This window comes from Mus musculus, chromosome 10 (assembly GCF_000001635.26).
Source record: "Mus musculus strain C57BL/6J chromosome 10, GRCm38.p6 C57BL/6J".
In the NCBI taxonomy this organism is placed as follows: domain Eukaryota; kingdom Metazoa; phylum Chordata; class Mammalia; order Rodentia; family Muridae; genus Mus; species Mus musculus.
Genome location: NC_000076.6, coordinates 12815242 through 12833988, shown reverse-complemented (window position 1 = coordinate 12833988; position 18747 = coordinate 12815242). Strand labels below are relative to the sequence as shown.

The 18747-nt window shown below is 44.7% G+C and overlaps 1 protein-coding gene across 10 annotated transcripts in view; it reads left to right on the top strand.

The window, feature by feature from the left end:
- The window catches only part of Utrn (utrophin), a 487702-nt gene that overhangs the window by 35900 nt on the left and 433055 nt on the right, over nucleotides 1-18747 (top strand). The window contains exon 1 of one of the 10 annotated variants that reach the window (XM_006512711.4): nucleotides 6770-7220. The exons of 8 other annotated variants lie outside the window; for them this stretch is intronic. In XM_006512711.4, coding sequence (XP_006512774.1) covers nucleotides 7151-7220 — 70 coding nt within the window. In that variant the 5' untranslated portion in view covers nucleotides 6770-7150. Of the gene's footprint in view, nucleotides 1-6769; nucleotides 7221-18747 lie in introns of those variants that run through there. One more of the 10 variants, XM_011243168.3, reaches the window with a different exon arrangement.

Here is an 18747-nt window from a genome sequence, read left to right as displayed (position 1 = left end):
TCACATATAAAAGTTATGTATGCATTTTATACACACACACACACTCTCTCTCTCTCTCTCTCTCTCTCTCTCACACACACACACACACACACACACACACACACACACACACACACACGTTGTTTTTGAGAGTGAATTTCCTGAGGTAGCTGTGTCCTAGGACTCACAATGTAGACCAGACTGGCTCTGCCCTTACTTGGCTCTCCCTCCTCTAGAGGACTGGGAATAAAGGTGTTTGCCGACCGTAGCTGGCTCTACTGAACTCTTGCCTGCTATATTTAGAGATGATGTTCTATCTGTTGCCTTGTTAAACTTCCGATGCAAATTTGTCTCAACTTGTCCTGCTGGGCAGAAAAATAAAGAAAATGATTAGTTACAAGATTGACACTGCCCATCAATTTTCCAAACTGTGTTTGCCAAAGTGGACCAGTTTTGCTTTAAGCTCCTGACACAAAAGATCTCTTTCCCCCCAGAACCTCATAGATGGGGCAGAGTAGGGCAGGGCAGGGAGCCACTTCTTCAACTCTAGTCAACCGAAGTAAATCTTTCTTACTACTCTCTCTTGTTTTTGCAACTTAAGTGAATTTCACTCTTCTCAGGGTATGGCACAAGGTGTCTTTCTCCCTTACACATGCTGTTGTTGACCTTGCTAGGGTTTCTGCATGTGCATATTGCATTTGGTCCAGGTGACTCTGCTTTACGGTCCCATCTCAGTTGTTGGAGTGCTGAGATCACAGATGTGTGCCCTGAATCTGGCTTGTTCACACACGATTTGGTGATCAGGCTTAGGCTGTTAGGCCTGTGTGGTTAGTGCCTTACTACCTGAACCGAGCACCACCCCTTCTGTCTGTTCTTCACATCATTTTTGACTTTCTCTAGGCTGTTGATGGGCAACAATGGGGCATCTTTAGGAGTTGGACTTAAATTTCAGGCCAGAGTGTTCTAAAGAGACAGCAACTGGCTATTAATGTCAATTGTATTATTAATTATAATAAGTTATTTCGTATATAAGTCAGAAGGTGCCTGAGTTTCAGTCGTCTACACTGTAGTGTTCTTATGAAATTTCATGCTCTAGCAGGTGAGGAGACAAGAGGGCGAGGAAGAGAGGGCTTACTCTGTGGCCAGGACAGTTGCTGCTAAGTAGGATTAGGGAGGGAAATACTGAACAAGGAAATTAGTGCCTGCCAGTACTCTCCAGTCCTGCCAGCTTCAACGTGGTGTAAGCGGCTTGCAGGTGGTTGCTATTGAATTAGCACATGCATCATTGAGTGCTGGGACCATTTACCTGACCTGGCATTCTTGAGACTATCAAGTATTTTTCCAACACCTTCTGTTTCATTGGTGCCTTACTTATTGGACTTTATTGTGCCTTTGACACGAATGGAGATGGGCTGGGGAAGGTGCTGACTGAGTCTAGTAGGCTGGCTCTGGCAAAGGCTGGAGGGCGCAGCTGCCTGGAAGCAGCTGATCATTTTCATTGCCTTTGGCTCATCATATTAAACATGCTTGTACACGCTTCAGTGTTTGTTTAATTTTTACCATAGTTATGGTTCAGTTCCACAAGGCCCTCGAAGGGCTATATGCCAAAAGGCCCATCGTCAGCCTGTGGCACTGTTAGATAATGGAGATTTGGGGGTGAGCCCCAGAGGAAGGAAGCTGTTAGGTCAGGGAGATAGAGGAACTGTCTTTGAAGGTGATGCTGGGATTCCTTCCTCTCTGATTTTTGCTTCCTGGGTACCGTGAGCAGCGTTGGTATTCCCCGTGTGCCCTACCTCACCATCCATAGGCCCCAAAGGATGCGAACTAGTAGGCTAAGAACAGAAACCTAAAACAAGGGGCCCAGATAGATCTTCCTTCCCTTAAATTATTGTTGCGATTTTGTTACAGCCAGAGAAAGCAGCTTGGGAAGTTTCCACTCTGTGATAGCCTCAGGATCACAGGGTTTGTGGTGGAATGCTAGTGTCCAGCTTCAAAGTTCTTTCTGGCCCAAAAGTTTTCCCTTTAAAGTGTCTAAGAAACCATTCATGTCTAAGACAGGAAATAACCACTGCTTGCAAAAATCATAAACATGCTGTTCTCTGGGCTGGGGTGTCACAGACAGCCAAGCACTGGGGTTATAGAACTGGCTTTGGTTGCTTTTCTACTACTACTACTACTATTATTATTATTATTGTTATTATTATTATTTTCAGAACAGTTACAGATTATTTAGTAAGTATATAGTAAGGACATATTTAGTAAGTATTTGAGTTTCTTGGCTTACATTTCCAGGGATCAATTGTATTAACATTTTGATAAAACTTTAAAGCAATTTAGGATTTTATGCACATAAAGTGACTGTACTGAGGTACTAAAATAACAGCAGTAATTTGGCCGTATTGAAGAATAATGGCCAAAGTCAAGCCTCACATTCGAAAATGGAGGAAAGACCATTTCATATTGTAACTAGAATTTCTCTCTCTGTGGAGTCATTTTGTAAATATTGCAATCAAATTTCCTATTGGCTGTCACCATGTAGAAAACAACAGTTAACAGTGATGTTATTCATAGTATTGTCTAGTGTGGTGTAATCTCATCTCTTAGGATGCTGAGGCAGGAGGATTACCAGTAAGAGTGAGGCCAGTCTGGGGTACAGAGTGAAGCCATGTGCCAAACAAACAAATAAATAAAAACAAAACAACTATAAATAAACAAAAAAAACCCCAAACAAACAGACAAGAAAGAAAAGGCAAAAGGTCCATCCTTTGACCTCTGGGGTCACGGGAACCATTCCTTTCTTGGCTACTGTCATCAAATACAACTCAAGTCCAGGCGTGTGGAGATGAGACTATTTTAGGTTATTCCAAAGTATAAACCGAAGAAAGCAAAACTTAGAGTCATTTATTTATCATTCATTTTGTTTTTCTTGTATACGCATGTGTGTGAGTGAGCGTGTGTGTACATGTGCACACATGCAGTATGTACTCTTGCCTGTGAAGACCTGAGATTGACATTGGATGTTCTTCCTAAATTGTTTTCCACCTTATTTTATGTGTGTGTGTGTGTGTGTGTGTGTGTGTGTGTATGTATGCATATACTTGCCTATATGTCCAACACACCAATGCAGTACCATAGAGTCCAGAAGAGGACTTCCATCCTCTAGAAATGGAGTTATGAAGGCTGTGACTAGGACAGACTTGCTGCTAGCTTGGGTTTTAGTCCTATTTGGCTAAAACCAAACTATGGTTTGGAGAGATGGCCCCTTGGGTACAAGTGCTTGCCTTGCAAACATCAGCATCGGAGTTCAAATCCCCGGTTCAAAAGCTAGGCATGGATGCTCTTGTCCTACCAATGAGAAATGGAGATGGGCAGATCCTGAGAGCTCACTGGCACACTAGTTTAGCCAAACATTTAGAAAGTCTATCTCAAGAGAAAACGGTGAAGAGAGTAATAGAGAGAAATACTGATGTCCTGCTCTGGCCTCTGCATACTGTATGTGGGCACTTGCACCCATAACACATTTATGTGTGTGCATTGTGCATATCACACACACACACACACACACACACACACAATTTAAAAACACACTTTATGTGTTTATGTTAGAATTGAGAAATGCAAAATGAGAGGTTTACTTTAGAAATAATTTATTGCGAAACTATATTGGGAGTATAGGAAATACAACATGATTCCACTTTTTTGGCAGTCACATACAGCTCTGTGAGCAATACAGTCCCCTCAATGTTTCCCCTATAGTGTCTTTTACTAATAGCAGTATATGACTGCGATTGCCCTAACATTTTTATATTCCTTCTATGAGGCCCGATAGACTCCATGGCTTTAGAAATCATGCTCCTGGTCACACTATACATGTGGGTTTTTTTGAGGCAAGTTTCTCTTCTCATACGGTCCTTACTCATTGCTTTTTGCATTGCTAGTGATAGTAGAATGTTTTCCCATTAGATATTTCACTTGTGGTATTCAGTTTCCTAGTAATGCTAGGGCCTGAGAGTTTTGAAATAGTCTCTTTCCAGTATCTTCTGTTGTACACACCATGTTGACAATTCCTCTCCTAGGTCAGACACAGCTGTGGGTGAATGTGTTGGCTCAGCCCCACACGACATGTAGAGATTAAGATGATTGAAGGGACCACTAGTCTCTCTCCTCTGCTATGTCGTATCATCACAGAACACGGTGACATTGTAGAGATATAAGATGCTCAGATAGATGTACCAGTCTCTTCACTTTGTCACTGAGGTATGTCTGTTCAGGAGGAAGGTATGATTTTCCTAAGATTAAGTTGTTCTATTTAGATAGTTAAAACCCCAGACTCTCCATTCTTTCTGGGTCTCTGGTCACCTGGACCTCAAAAACTCTCGCTTTATTTCCCCCACATTTCACCTTCTGTAGACAGTGGTCTGGTGGTTTTGTACCAGAAAACGGGAGCCTTCATCAGTTTAATACATCCTCAGATGAGCATACTGGGATGTTTGCATTTTTCAGAGGACTTTGGGTTCTGTCTGTAGTGTGCGGCTTGAGGTGGAATTATAAATATTAGGAAGGAGTGAGACACCTGTAGCAAGCTGACTGCACTACCCTAGGAGTTTAAGCATCAGAGATACAAGGATACTGGGTGAGGAAAGGGGGGGGGGGGCGGGAGGATGCAGGGGTTGTTTCCCTTTTGTTATTTTCCCTTTAGCCTGAGCGATGGAGAGAGTTATTGGGCAGAACGGGAGGTACTGAGTAAAACTGGCTAGAACCTGTGTTAACTCTGTGTTACAGAAGTGTTGCAGTGAGCATTCATTTAGAACAGCCTAGATTATGCATCCAGGGTTTATTGGTCGCCAGCGAGACATGGCAGAATTTGATTTTGGGGTGTTTTGGGAATCTTTCCCGTGTGAGTCCACAAGCTGGAAGGTGTCCCATGGTTCTCAAACTCCACCTAGGACTCTGTATTCACATTGAAACTCTTTCTTGTCCATCAGCTGGCTAAAGCAGCCCCTGGTCAGGTGCTGCTGACACACCTCTGCTGGTCCTGGTCGACGTGTACAGATGCGCACTGAGTGGCTACAGCTAATAAGGAAGGGCAGATCTCCATTCGCATTGCTGAGGCAGAGAATGCCTGGGGGAGCGAGGGGAACAGATGATGTGTATGTGTGCCTGGTAACCCACTCCAAACCCATGGGCTTCAAGGCTCAGTAGTGAATCGTTCTTAGGAGAATCTTTTTGCTTTTCAGAGTGAGTGAAAATATGTCAGCCTACTGGGAACAAAATGCAAATGTTTCTTGGTGCATCCAGTGTGTTGTTCTTGGTGCTGGTTAGGTTTTTCTTTGTCTTTCCTCGAATCCCTTTCTTCCCCGTTGGACCATTTTAGCAGTTGGGTGAAGCCAGATAGATGAGTTTAAATGCACAAGGTAAAATTCATATGCTGTAAAAGAAGCTAATTATATTGCCACATATTTACCAAAATAATTAAAAAGGCGGAGCTAAATGATATTTGTGCCTGGCTAGTGCCTTGAACAGCACACTCTAATGGCTCTTACCGTGATGGTTTCCTAAACCAAATGGTATTTTTCAAAGTACTTGATCTAGCTGTAAGGTAATGTGAAAATGTGGAGTGGTTTTTTAAACGTGTGTGTGTGTGTGTGTGTGTGTGTGTGTGTGTGTGTGTCAGAGGACGACTTGCAGGAGTTGGTTTTCTCCTTCCATCATGTGGGCTCTAGGAATCTAACTGAGGTTTTATTAGCTGTGATGGTAAGCATCTTACCTACTGAACTACCTACTACCTCTCAGCTCTGTGTGTGGTTTCTGTTGGTGATCCCTGCAAAGACTGTAGTGTGTTTTATGACCTCACATCCCAGTGGAAGGGGATACAGATTCCTGTTAGAAGTTAGCGGGAATACCACTTTCTTCTTCCTGTCTGAATTCATGGGCTTCCTGCCAGGTCATAACCCAGGATAAAGATGATAATATCAAGTGCATGCTGGTTTGCTCAGAGCCTGGCAATAGCGGCCGAGTGTTTCAGAAAACCTTTATAGCAGAGGTGACTGTTTGACATGGAGTTGACTGTTCTGTGACTGTCCCCTACTGCACAATCTGTAGCAGGCAGAGCAACAGACTTCCACCACCATGGTGTCTGGACTCTTGAATGTGCCCAGTAGTCGGAAAAAAAAAACAAACAAAAAAAAAAACAAAAAAAAAAACCCCTAATATCATAATATACAGATAGTTGCTTAGCTGCCCAGTTGATACATATTCTGCAGTGTTCTGAGGGGAATCACGAGGCGGCTGAGATAGGCTGTGGAAGTTAAGGAAGAGCTCCTTAAAAGAATCATCAGCTCCAGGACTTCATGCTTGCCAGGTTTGTGCAGAGCCAGGACAAAGCCAGCAATTGTGGGCAAAGTGTGCTCAAGGCTGTGTGCTGAGGTTGGCCAGGCTGCACTTGGCATTTTATTCAAGAATATTTGTCATCCTGATGGGACAGGAGTCCTTTACCTTTCAGTCAGAGAGCAGGTATTATTTAGTACTTTCGCGGATAGATCCCTAAAAGCTTTAGGGATTCATATGGATTACCAGGGGCTAAACATTTAATTGCAAAACCGAGAGAGACCAGATTGCAAAATTTGTAAGAAACTCTCTTGCAAGAGTTAGAAACTGGGAGAAAAGTATTTGCTGGTCTGAAGTTCCTTAATGTCTTTGCTCAGTCAGTTTTGTCTTTGGCTTGAATGAACAGGGAAGCCTAAGGTGGCAGGAGAGGCGAGGTACGGGTGTGTGTGTGTGTGTGTGTGTGTGTGTGTGTGTGTGTGTGTGTGCTTGCCTTTCTGTTTGCTGAACCATTAGCCCTGTGGTGTTTGTAGAAATTTGTGCTTTGCTGGCCTAGGCAGATAAGGGCTGTCACAAGTCTGGGTTTTTAAGGCGACAGACTCAATGCCTGGCAGAGGCTCTGAGGTACACACCAGGATTGGGCTCTGCTCAGAGGCAAGAATGTAACCAATCTGGTCTGGGCAGTTGGGGAGGGACTCATCTCTCCTCACTCCCATATACTTTGGCCCTGTTTTTCAATTTGACTGCATCAAAGCCAGGTCTCCCTTCAGCCGAGGGGGACGTGCATCTTCGTGACTCCACAGAGCATGTACTGCTGGCTTGGGAACTGAAACCACATTTGGAGGGCATGCTGTGCCAGGGAGAAATGGAAGAGACATCTGTGGCCACAGATGGAGCCAGCAGAGAGTCACAGGCAGGTAAAGGAGACTCGCCCGGAATGGTGCGGTTGCTTGGATATTTTTGTTCATAGGAAGTAAACGGAGGCACTGTTCAGTCAGACAAAAATTGGTATGACAGATTCTAAATGATTTGGTTTTTGGATGGCCGGTTCCTGTAGTTTTATTTTGAAATGTGTCAGTTTTAAAGGAAGGATTTGACGTCACTTATTAAAAGACATCTTGGAACCACGATTCACTCGGTTGACCAGACTTCTTGTCCTTCTGGTCTGCCACTTACTGCCTATCTGTTGAATGTGTGGAGGGATTTGCCCAGAAGTGTCTGTTCTATGAGAATCCTGTTTGGGTAAGAACCTCACTAGCTCCTCCCAACCCCCAAATCTTCAGTGGGTAAAGGGGATTAACGGTGGCACCAAGTCTCCAACAAGGGTGTCTTGAATAAACACCCACCCCTGTATCCACTTAGCTTGTCTATTTCTTCCTGGTTTGTTTTCTTAGTGACTTGCCATTTGTTTAATCTCTGCTGGTGCTAAATTTTGTGATGGGCTTCTTGAAAACATAAATACTGAGAGATCCCTTCTCACAAGCTTGGAACTGCAGCCCTGTGTGGCTGTGTAGTACGGTAAGAGACAAGTTCTGAGGTTTATACTAGGTTGGGCCCAGCAGTCACATGGGACACAGATTGGAACTCTCCTGCCTCGGGGAAGATCAGGCAAAGAATGTTTCCCAAACAGTGGATGTTTGAGATATCAGAGGAAAGTCTAGAAGAACACTAGGCCTATGGGAACATATGGGTGAGGACACATCTTCAGTTAAGTGTGTGTGCCCATGAATCACGTGGTGAGGTGATGGTTTCCAGTCTGCGATGTGCCTGTTCTCTCTGCCTACTGCTCCATCCAGCTACATGGGTGGGCTTTTGGCTCCATGGTTAGTGCGCTCTGTGGTCTGCCTCTCCTGCCTGTTAAGCTGGTCCTTAGCCCTTAGCTCGCTCCCTCTCCATCTCCGTCCTGACTCCCTCCAGGGTGGACTGTGCCCTGTAATCCTCTGCCTCATGCCTGCTGGTTTGCTTCAGGGCACCTGCCAAAGTTGCTTCTCGTGTTGTTTAATGCAGGCTTCTTGGCCTTCCAGGTCTTGTTCTCTGCGCTTTGGAGAGTGTCTGTCCTTAGGGTGACAGATCCTGGGGATGAAGGAGTCAAGAGATGTCGTTCAAGAAGCAAAAGCACTCTTTTTTGTTTGTTTGTTTGTCTTCTTGTTGTTGTTTTTTTCGAGACAGGGTTTCTCTGGGTAGCCTTGGCTGTCCTGGAACTCACTTTGTAGACCATGCTGCCCTCTTACTTAGAGATCTGCCTGCCTCTGCCTCCCAGGTGCTGGGATTAAAGGTGTGCGCCACCACTGCCCGGCCGGGCAAAAAGCACTCTTTATTCGTTGAAATTTGGGGCTGTTCTGATGTAGGCACCAAGGACTTTCACTACGATCTTATTCAGGACCTTTGGGTGTGACCTCAGTGGGGTTATTCTGGAACTATTTGAAAAAGTTAAGTGTTAAAAAAAAAAAATCCAAAAATGCAAGGAACAGAGAAACACTCTTTGGAATAATTGTTATAAACAGAAGGTAAATTAACAGTTTCAAAGAAAATGACATGGTGAGATTCTTTAGATACAATCATACTTTATAATATTTTATAGTTGCTTCCCACATTTTATTTAGTTTTCTGACATGGCCTGGTGGTGTTGCTTGCTGACTTATTCTTGTCCGTGCTCCAACGACGGTACTGTATTCCTATAATTAATATCATTATAATTTAACCCAATTAAACCCTTTACATTGCATAATTAGTAGTGATGTTCTCACGCTGATAGCATTTCTTTATCCCAGTAACAGACATTTGAGGGGTCAATACCATCATAACATTTCTCCACTCCTTCTGTCGGATTTTGTTGTTGTTATTTTTTCTTTGTATTTGTTTTTTGAAAACAGGATTTTCTGTATAGCCCAGTCAATGTTCACTGAGCTCGTAGGGTGGCCTCCTTCTGTGACCTTTCTGCCCCCTCACATCCCAAGTACTGGGACTGCAGACCTGCCCTGCCACAACAGCTTCTCTGACAGCTTTTAGATCTTACCAAATAGCTTCGTTTCTGAGAACTAGAAGTAGATGGCTTAATGACCGTGACTTGTCACTTGGCTTCTAACTGATGACGGTTGCCCTACACTGTTAGCTCAAGGGATGGCAAGCTGGCTATCTCTGGGGAGGCTATGTTCCCAGGCATGTCTCTTGCCCTCTGTCTCTGCTTCCCAATTTGTGTTCTCTTTTTGGGAGAATGGAAAAACAAACAAAAAACAAACCAGAAACTTAAAATGTTTTTATTCATTGTTTGAGAATTTCATTCAATCTATTTTCATCTTGTTCCTCATCCTGACCCCTCCAAGATTAGCCTCACGTCCCAACTCCCTCCTGCTCATGTCCTTTAAAAACTGCATTTATGTCCTACTTTGGGGGTGAGCTTTGGCTCTCTTTATTGTGGAGAGCATTTTCTGCTCCCCTCTTGCTTCACTCCCGTTCACTCTCACTCACTAGGTAGCTATGGATTGCTTACCCAGCATGCACCAGTCGCTAGGCCTTAAAGATGGTGTACGACGGATGACTAGTGTCTCGGCTGTTTTACGGTCAAGTGTGTTTCAGGCGGCTACACGGGAGAACTTAAATTGTGGTCTGTTTGGTGTGGCTGGAGGACGGTGGCACTTTCCACTTCTGACATCATTGCCTAATGTCAGGCTTCTGGGCTTGGCTTTCTGCCCTGCTGAGGTGAAAGGCGCTCAGAGACTTCATATTTCCCCAGAGGCACACACCTGTTGCTGACTCTTCTTGAATATGAAACCCACAGCCTAGAGTCACTTTCTTTGGTTTCTCTTTCCTCTCTGCTCTTTCAGGTGCCATTGTGGGGTGGGGTGGGGGTGGGGTGGGGGTGGGAGTGGGGGTGGGGTTGTGGGTTTCAGGGAGTGACTTGGAGAAGAGCTGGCCAACATCACGGGTCCCTCAGGTCTGTGACTTAAATGCATTCAGGGGTAGTAAGGCTGTCCGTCATTGTCCTTCTGTCATGACAGTCCACAGCTAGTGTTTGTGCTGGAGGTCAGGGGTGGCACTGGCTCTGGCAGCTGCTGCCACCTGACACCTGGACTTGTAGTGCTTTGAGGAACGTCTATTTCCTCTTGGCATCAAATGGTTTTTGGCCGTGGCCGTGAGTGAGGAAAGGAAGTATTGTATAGTATCATTTACTTTCATAAAAATAGCTTTGGACTCTCTGGGCTTCCTGTGAGTCCAGTCAGTGCCTTTGGAGCCAGGGAGCTGCCTTCGAGGGCAAATGATCCGGCAGAATGGAGCGGTACCAGGCTGGGCCACAAAGGAAGAAAAGAACACTTAAGTTGGCTGTTCTCCTTGCTGTCATGAAACCTTACATACCTCATCTTTCAAGTGGGAGTCAGAGTCCTGACACAGCGTAACCTGTAAGAGGGCCATGGGCATCAGTGGCAGTCAGTGTCAATGAACAGTGAAGGCCAGCCATCCCTCAATCTGGGCACCACCTGACTTATATGCTAAGGACTGAGCCGGAGCATTCGTTGCTGTAGCTTGCCATTGGATTGGCATCCAGCTGGAAGTGATCTGAGCCCAATATTCTTAATTTCAGAATCAACTTTGTTATACTTACTGTATTTATACTTTGTTGGCCAGACAGCCTTACTCACAGATATTCCCCAGGGGAGAAGACTTTACTGGCGAGGGTACAGACTGGCAAGCTTGGGGAATGTCTCGCTTGCTGGAGGGGCTGCCCTGGGCCTGCAGGCCTGTCTCTCGTTTCTTCTTTGAATCTCTGTGTTTTCTCCTTGCTAACCCTGCCCTCTGATCTTCTTTCTCTATTCTGCCTTTCTCTTCATGCTGATGATCACTCTCATCACAGGCCAGCTCTGTGCTTCTCCTTTAGCAGAGCTCGTTACAACCTCTTTTTCTCAGCCACTGCCTTTCCTTGTTCCTTTTGCAGCCTCTGGCTACTCGGTCCCAGGACTTGAGCTGCTCCTTGCAGTAGGGACACAGCAGGTGCCATGATACCTGTGGCCTGCAGACTGAGTCCCTTGGCTGGCCTGGGAACCAGCTCTTTCAGGGCTGTGGTGCACAGAAGAGAGCAATCCTCTTTCCTCTCCAAACCTATTGGTCGAATGAGCAGCCCACATCACCTGGATACTGGGAACTTGTTGCTGAGTGTCCTGATTTGGAGATACTGAATCGAGAACTAACACTTGTCCTTTCTGTCCCTCATTTGGACACTTTCTTGTGACTCTTCCACATTGTGTTAGAAACTGCAAGGGCATGGTCTGGGACAATAGTCAGTCAGTAAAGTGCTTGCCAGGGTCAGGTCTTGAATTTAATTACCGGAAATTATTTGAAAAAGTCTGAGTGTGCTAACACACATTTGTAATCTCAGGGCAGAGGAGGCAGAGACGGGAGCATCCCTGGGCTTCCTGGCCAGCTAGCTTAGATGAATTCCAGCAAGGGCCCTTTCTCACAAAAACAAAGTGGACAGTGATCTGGGAAGATACTTGAGGTTAATTAACCTCTGGGCTTTATGCACCTGCACCCAGGAAAACACACACACACACACACACACACACACACACACACACACACACACAGATACACAGATAGACAGACAGACAGACACATGAGACACACAGATGCACACACACATATATAAACAGACACACAGACAACACACAAGACACACATGCACACATATACAAAGAGACAGACAGAGACACACACAGAGACAGACACACACGGACACACATACATAGACATATATAGGCAGACACATACTCTATCATGTATACAGACAGACATACACAGAGAAACTGACAGATAGACACAGATAGACAAACACACACACACATACAGAGACATAAATGCAGACACAAATTCACATACATAGAAGACAGACACAGAGACGCAGGCAGGTGTACACACACACACACAGACACACACACACAGACACACACACACAGACACACACACACACACACACTACCAGATGGCAAATACCTCTGGTTCCTTTCCCAGGGATGACCCTGTCTAGTTATTACCTGGGTTTTTTTCACTTTCCCCTCAGTTCTGGCCCTAACTGTCATAAATAGATGCTTATCTCATTCTCAGTGGAGAGAAATGATGACACACAAGAGTCCGAGTGGGTGGAGTGTCCATGTTTGGACGAGACCGTCTCTGTGTTAGCAGCTGCAGGCTGGCTCTTCGATGACTCACATGTGTTAATCCCCGTATCTTCTGAAGAGAGAGCACCCTCGGATTTGCATGGGGACATTTGCACAGGGAAAGAAACAGTCCTGTGGCCAGGGTTGACGTGCAGACAACTGTGCCTGGTGGACTGTAGTGGATGGTGCCCATGGAAGCCGGTTTGTAAGCAGGGATAGAGTTGCCTTTTGGACGGGGCAGCTGATAGGGCTGGGTCTTTGAGGCAGACTTCAGTATTTGCACAGGCAATGTGAGCGGGTGCCAGTAGTTAGGAACTGGGGAAATTAGTATGTTTAGCTGCAGAGAGTCAGTGGGGAGACAGGCAGTGGCAGGTGACAGTGGGGTAGTGTTCTGAGCAACCCTATTTGAACCCATAGGCTGGTGGGCATCATTTGGTCAGGTTTCCCGTTGGGTTTTGTTATCGAGGATAATAAAAGAAAAACTCTTGGATATCTTCTTCACGCCTTGCCATAAAGCTTGAGCATTCTAGAACTCTCTAGAAACTGGTCAGGTTTTTCTCACAATCCCAACAAATGTTCATAAGAAAAGCCACTTACTGCCCCTCGCTCTACAATATGCAGGATGCTTACAGATTTCTAAAAGACAGAACATGTAACTTCAGATATGCTGGCACATGACTGTAATCTCCGCACTTCGGAGGTCAAGGCAGGAGGATTGCTAAATTTGACTATAGTGTAGTCCTCAGGGTCTCAAAAATCCCAAGCTAGGGTTGGAGGTATGATGGCTCAGCAGCCCAGAGCATGTATGTAAGTGATTTTCAGAGGACTTGGGTTTAGTTCCCAGCACCCGTGTTGAACAGCTCACAACTGCCTGTCACTCAGCTCCACTGGGATCTGACAGCCCTGGTCTCTGTGGAGATCTTACTCACATACATATAACCTTCCACCCACATACCCAATTGAAAACAACAACAGCAACAACAACAAATCTTTGAAAAAAAAAAAAAACCCTCTAAACTAAACCAAACAAAAACAAAGAACAAAACAAAACATGTAGATGATTCAGAAAATCACATGTCCTTTTATTTTTTAAAAATAGTATTTCTAAATTGAGGCGGTGGTGGTGCAAAGAGGCAGGTGGGTCTCTGAGTTCGAGGCTACCCTGGTCTACAGAGTGAGTTCCAGGTCAGCTACCACTACACAGAGAAACTCTTGTCTTGAAAAACCAAACCAAACCAAATAGTGTTTCTACTTTCTTCTTTGTCTTTCAGTGTTTTGTGTTTTGTTTATCATTTGCGGTCTTGGTTAAGTAACTGTCCTTCCTTCCAGGAATCGCCCAGGCAATGGCCTTCTTTCCTGCCATCAGGGTAGGTGCTGGTAGTGGGAGTGGCTATCTGAAGGACTCCTGCTCTAAGCAGTTGACTATGCTGGTTTCTCCTAAGTCTCTGACAGGCCCATCTTGCTGCTGCTAAGAGGTTGCCTCACCGGGCATCCTGGAGTGTTGTTCTGTTCTTCCGCAGAGCCCTGTGAGCTACTACTTGATTCGTGAAAGCACTGGCCACTTACACCAGAAAGCAACTCCGGCCTTCAGATTTAGCTGCTTCCTACTGTGATGTGTGCACCCTGTCATGAGAGAAGAGAGAGCCTCGTTGGCTTACAACCCCAGCTTCTTCCCAGGGTTCCAAAGCTATGATTCCTGCTTTCCCCTCCTCCTCACCAAGAGCTGTGATGTGTTGTGTTTCTCCTCTGTATACCTCCATGATGCTTTCCTGATTGTGAGGAAAGGAGTCATTTTAACCTCAAGCTTGACTCTTAGGAATTCCCTTCCCTTCCTTATTCCAAGTTACCGCCCTCGCCGTTGCAAAAACAGGTGATCCTTCAAGCACATGGTGAGTGTGTCGGGGGCACATTTCTCAGCCTCTGTGCAGTTGGGGATCTTACCTTTCCACGTGTGCTGTAGACTTGACTCTCTGTAACTTGGTTTTGTGAATGATAATGTCCTTCAGTTCCATTGTATACTAATATGGTAGTGAAGACATGACTTTAGATTTTATTTATATCTTTGTTACTTTGGGAAAATAGTCTGATGTGAAATTACTCCACCCATGAAATACCATCCTTGCCTTTGCTTTTTTTGGCTTTGCTTATTTTTACAAGAGTTTTTCCTGGCGTTGACTTTTTGTTGTTGAATCATATCAGCAATAATATGAACATTCTCAACATATGTTGTCAGCATCGCGTGAAGAGTTCTTTTCACCCTAACGTAGGATTTTTGCTAATGATCTTTAATGTGATTAAAAGCCAAGATAGAATTTCATAGTGAGACATGAATGAATTAAAGAAATCCTAGAATGTTTTGTGAGGAACTATTGTTTCTTAGGGTTTCTATATAAGTGAATTCAGCTAGTTGTGGATCAAAAATTTTGGGGAAAAATTGCCTTTCTACTGTATATGTACAGACTTTTTTTTCATAATATTATTCCTTAAATGAGACAGACTGCTTATATTATGATAGTTAGTATGAGTAATTTACAGATAATGTAAAGATTGTCAGCGGGTGGGATTGTTACAGCATCTTACATAAGGGACCTGACCCTCTGGGTTTTGATATCTGCAGGCAGGCTTGGAACCAACCCCTTTCAGATACTCAGGAGAATTGCATCCCAAGTAATGTCACTCTGATGAGAACATGAGAGGGAAGGCTGATCATGTGGCTCGTGGATAAAGCACTTGCCCCGCATGCCCAAGGCCCTAGCTTTGTAGGTAGAGTGCTCTGAGCCACCAGATGAACAAAGATGTGAGAAGGGAGTGTGGGGGCTTGGTGAGGCTGTGGGGTTCACGAGTACAGACTTGGGATCCGTCTTCTGCAGCTATGATATCCAAAGGAAGCTCCGGATATAAGGAAAGGGATTTTCCTTATCACTCATTTGAAGTTTAACCTGGACTTGACCTGGGAGGGAAACCAAACCTGGTCTGTGGGCTTCTTTCAGTCTTCTCTGATTCTGTTCACCACCCCTAAGCATGTCTGCTGCAGAAGGCATTGGGTTTCGTTCCAGGGAGATGCCTTGGGTCTTGCTTCTTTTTGATTTTTTTTTTTTTGATGTAACCTGTGTTTTCTGATATATGATTTCTCTTCTCTCATGGCAGGGGTTTAATTGGCAACACTTTGTTTCAGGCTGGGTGGGGACAGGGGCTATGAAACTCAGCACATGAAGTGATAGCAGAAATGAGGAGGGCTGAATGTCTAGCCTGGCACACTCAGGGTTAGTAACGACCAGCTCATCAGCATGAAGCGAAGCAGAGCACAGACATAGATAGAGCACTGTTTATGGATTCTTCTTCATTCATATGTGTGATCTCTGATGGAAGCATGGGCCAGAAACAGGACAGAATGGGAAGTCTGCACCAGATCTGTAGACTTGTTTGCACCATTGTTATCAACGTTAACTCCCTGTCAGGATCATTATTCCGTGGTTATGTAAAAGGCTCACATTATGGGAGGTGACATGAAAATTTTGTGTGCCATTTTTACAACTTATTTTAATGGGTGTAAGGTCATTTCAAGACAGTTTATAAGGACATGAAACAAAAGTGCTCATCACTTTCTATTTCGAGGCAGGCTATTATAAAGAGGTGAGAAGGCTATCAGAGAACAGTCTTATACCCACTGCTGTTAAGTAGAGATTGCCCGTTAGCAGGGCAGGGCGTTCGCTGGTCTTAGAAATCCGCAGGTGAAGTCAGGCGCTATTTCAGAGTCAGAAGGACACAGCGTACCGTACCGGACCTCTTTCTTTTCTTGACATGAATGAAAAGCAAAGCTATGGCTTCCGCTGAAGGGCAGTAAAGAAGAGCTGGCAGCCAAGGACAGTGCTGTGCTGAGTCTGATGGAGGAGCGCCAAGGCCCTCCCACTTGGTCACCCTGGTGTTGGGGTGTGGCTTGGCACTGGCTTTTACCTGGTGCTTGGCACTGTTAAGAGTGTAGGTTCATTAGTTTGGACTGACAGTCATAATATGATGTTCAAAGCCAAGAGGGTTTCCCCATAGCAGGATAAGGAGACTGTGTACCTTCTGTGGCTCAGTCAGCTGACCTGGGCTTGAAAGTTTGTGTGCTTTTATATTTGTGTATATGTTTACATATGTGTATATATTTGTGTGTGTGTTTGCATATAGGTGTATGTACACATGCCTGTGTTTATATTTATATATTTATGCATGTGTGTGTGTGTGTGATATGCTGGCTGTGTTTCTTCCATAGCGGATGGGTATCTGAATGTCTTTCCTTCTCTCCCCTGCTTTGCTGTGCTGCGTGTGTTTCAGCTGTTTATTTGTTCTTTATTCTCTTTCCACGCCATTCCTTTCTTTCCCTGCTGGTGAGAAGAGACCTAGTCTCACAGCCAGTTGCTTCGGGGCTATAATAGAGTTAGTGGTATGTACCAAATGTGATTACAGCTGTCTCAACACCAGATGAATGAGAGTGTGCATACCCTGGACAGATAATTCTGACAGAAATGGCCTATTGGTTTCACATGAGCTAGGACCGAGGCCACCGTGTAACCTATCAGAAGAACAGATCTGTGAGGAACAGGTTCCCACAGGCCCGAAGAGTTTTTGGGAAAGAGCCTGTCATGAGAGGTTTTTAGGAGTTCCTTCAGATAACCCTAGAGAACTGATGGTCACGTCATTTTTTCCCATTCTCAGGGGTTAGGGGTAGCCCCAGCGCTTTGCCCAAAGGTTGCTCCATCTTTCATCGGTCCTGCAGAGAAGCCAGGGTGGTGGCTAAATGGGCCGATGTGTGGCTTCTTTGCTTTCGAGCTTTGATGTCATTTCTATTTAGCTCAGTGAGATTGTTTTAGAAAATTTCCCACAGTGGAAAGTTCTCTTGGACATATGAAAGTTCAATGGTCACTTTCAAAATCAGCCATGTGCCAAGAAATAACTAAAACAATGGATTGCGTAGTGCAGCAGCCTTGGGACATGGAAAAATTTAAAAGATGTATGATTCATATTATTAATACAGGTTGTAAGACATGAGGCCTTGCGTTGGAAAACAGAAAAGGGCCTTTCTGTTTTTGTTGTTTATAATTTCTCTTTCTGGGTAAAATAATTATTCTTATTTTCTATGATGATTATTTTGCCTGTATGCATTCAGTGTTTGTGAAGGCCAGGAAAGGGTGTTTGCTCCCTTGGAAGTAGAGTTTTCGTGGTTGTGAGCTGCTATGTGGTTGCCAGTAACTGCACTTGGTTCCTCCCCAAGAGCAGTTAGGCCTCCTAACCACTGAGCCACCTCTCCAGCTCCAAGTGCTATTTTCTTTTGAACTTATGTCCTATCTTAGGGTTTTACTGCTGTGAAGAAAAACCATGACCAAGGACAACATTTAATTGGGGCTGGCTTACAGATTCAGAGGTTTAGTCCATTACCATCAAGGCGGGAAGCATGGCAGCATCTAGGCAGGCATGGTGCAGGAGGAGCTGAGAGTTCTACATCTTCATCTGAAGGCTGCTAGGAGAAGACTGGCTCCCATGTCGTTAGGAAGAGGGTCTCATTACCCACCCCTACAGTGACACATTTCCTTCAACAAGGCCACACCTACTCCAACAAGGCTATACTTCCTAATAGTGGCACTCCCTGGGCCAAGCACAGTTCAAAACACCACATGGTCTTGCAGTATTTTCTTTGCTGTACTTTATATAGATTTTGTTCTGTTTGGTTTTTATGAGGGAGGATTAAAAAAGTTAAATTCTACAGTAGAATGTTACATAAAGAGGTAATTGATATCATCCTACATGAATTTGTTCAGACATGCTAAGGTTTGAAAGAACTATCAGACCTTTGATTTGGACTCTTTTCCTCGTTTACATTTTCAATGCTATCCCAAAGGTCCCCCATACCCACCCTGGACTCTTTTTTTGAGTAGTCATTGTATTCTCCCATATCAATACTTTTGATAGGGAAAGGTAATTTAAAGTTACTGTCTGCATATGAACTTGGTTACCTTTAACCTGTGTGTGACAGCTCAGTGGGTAAGCATGCTGGCTTCCAGGCCAGGCAACCAGAGTTCAAGCCCTAGGACCAACCCTGAGTGTCTCCCTGACCCTCACAGGGGGTGACTTGGCTTATGCCCTTGCCCCATAAATGTCACAAAGGCTCTTTTTTGGAGGATTTTCTCCCGAAGAATATTTACAAATAATAACTTACCAAAGCCTGCAGTCATTTGGTCTACTTCTGGTTAAGAAGACAAACTGTAGCAAGTGCAGACCCACACAACTATGCCAGGATTCCCTGGTCCCTTTCTGA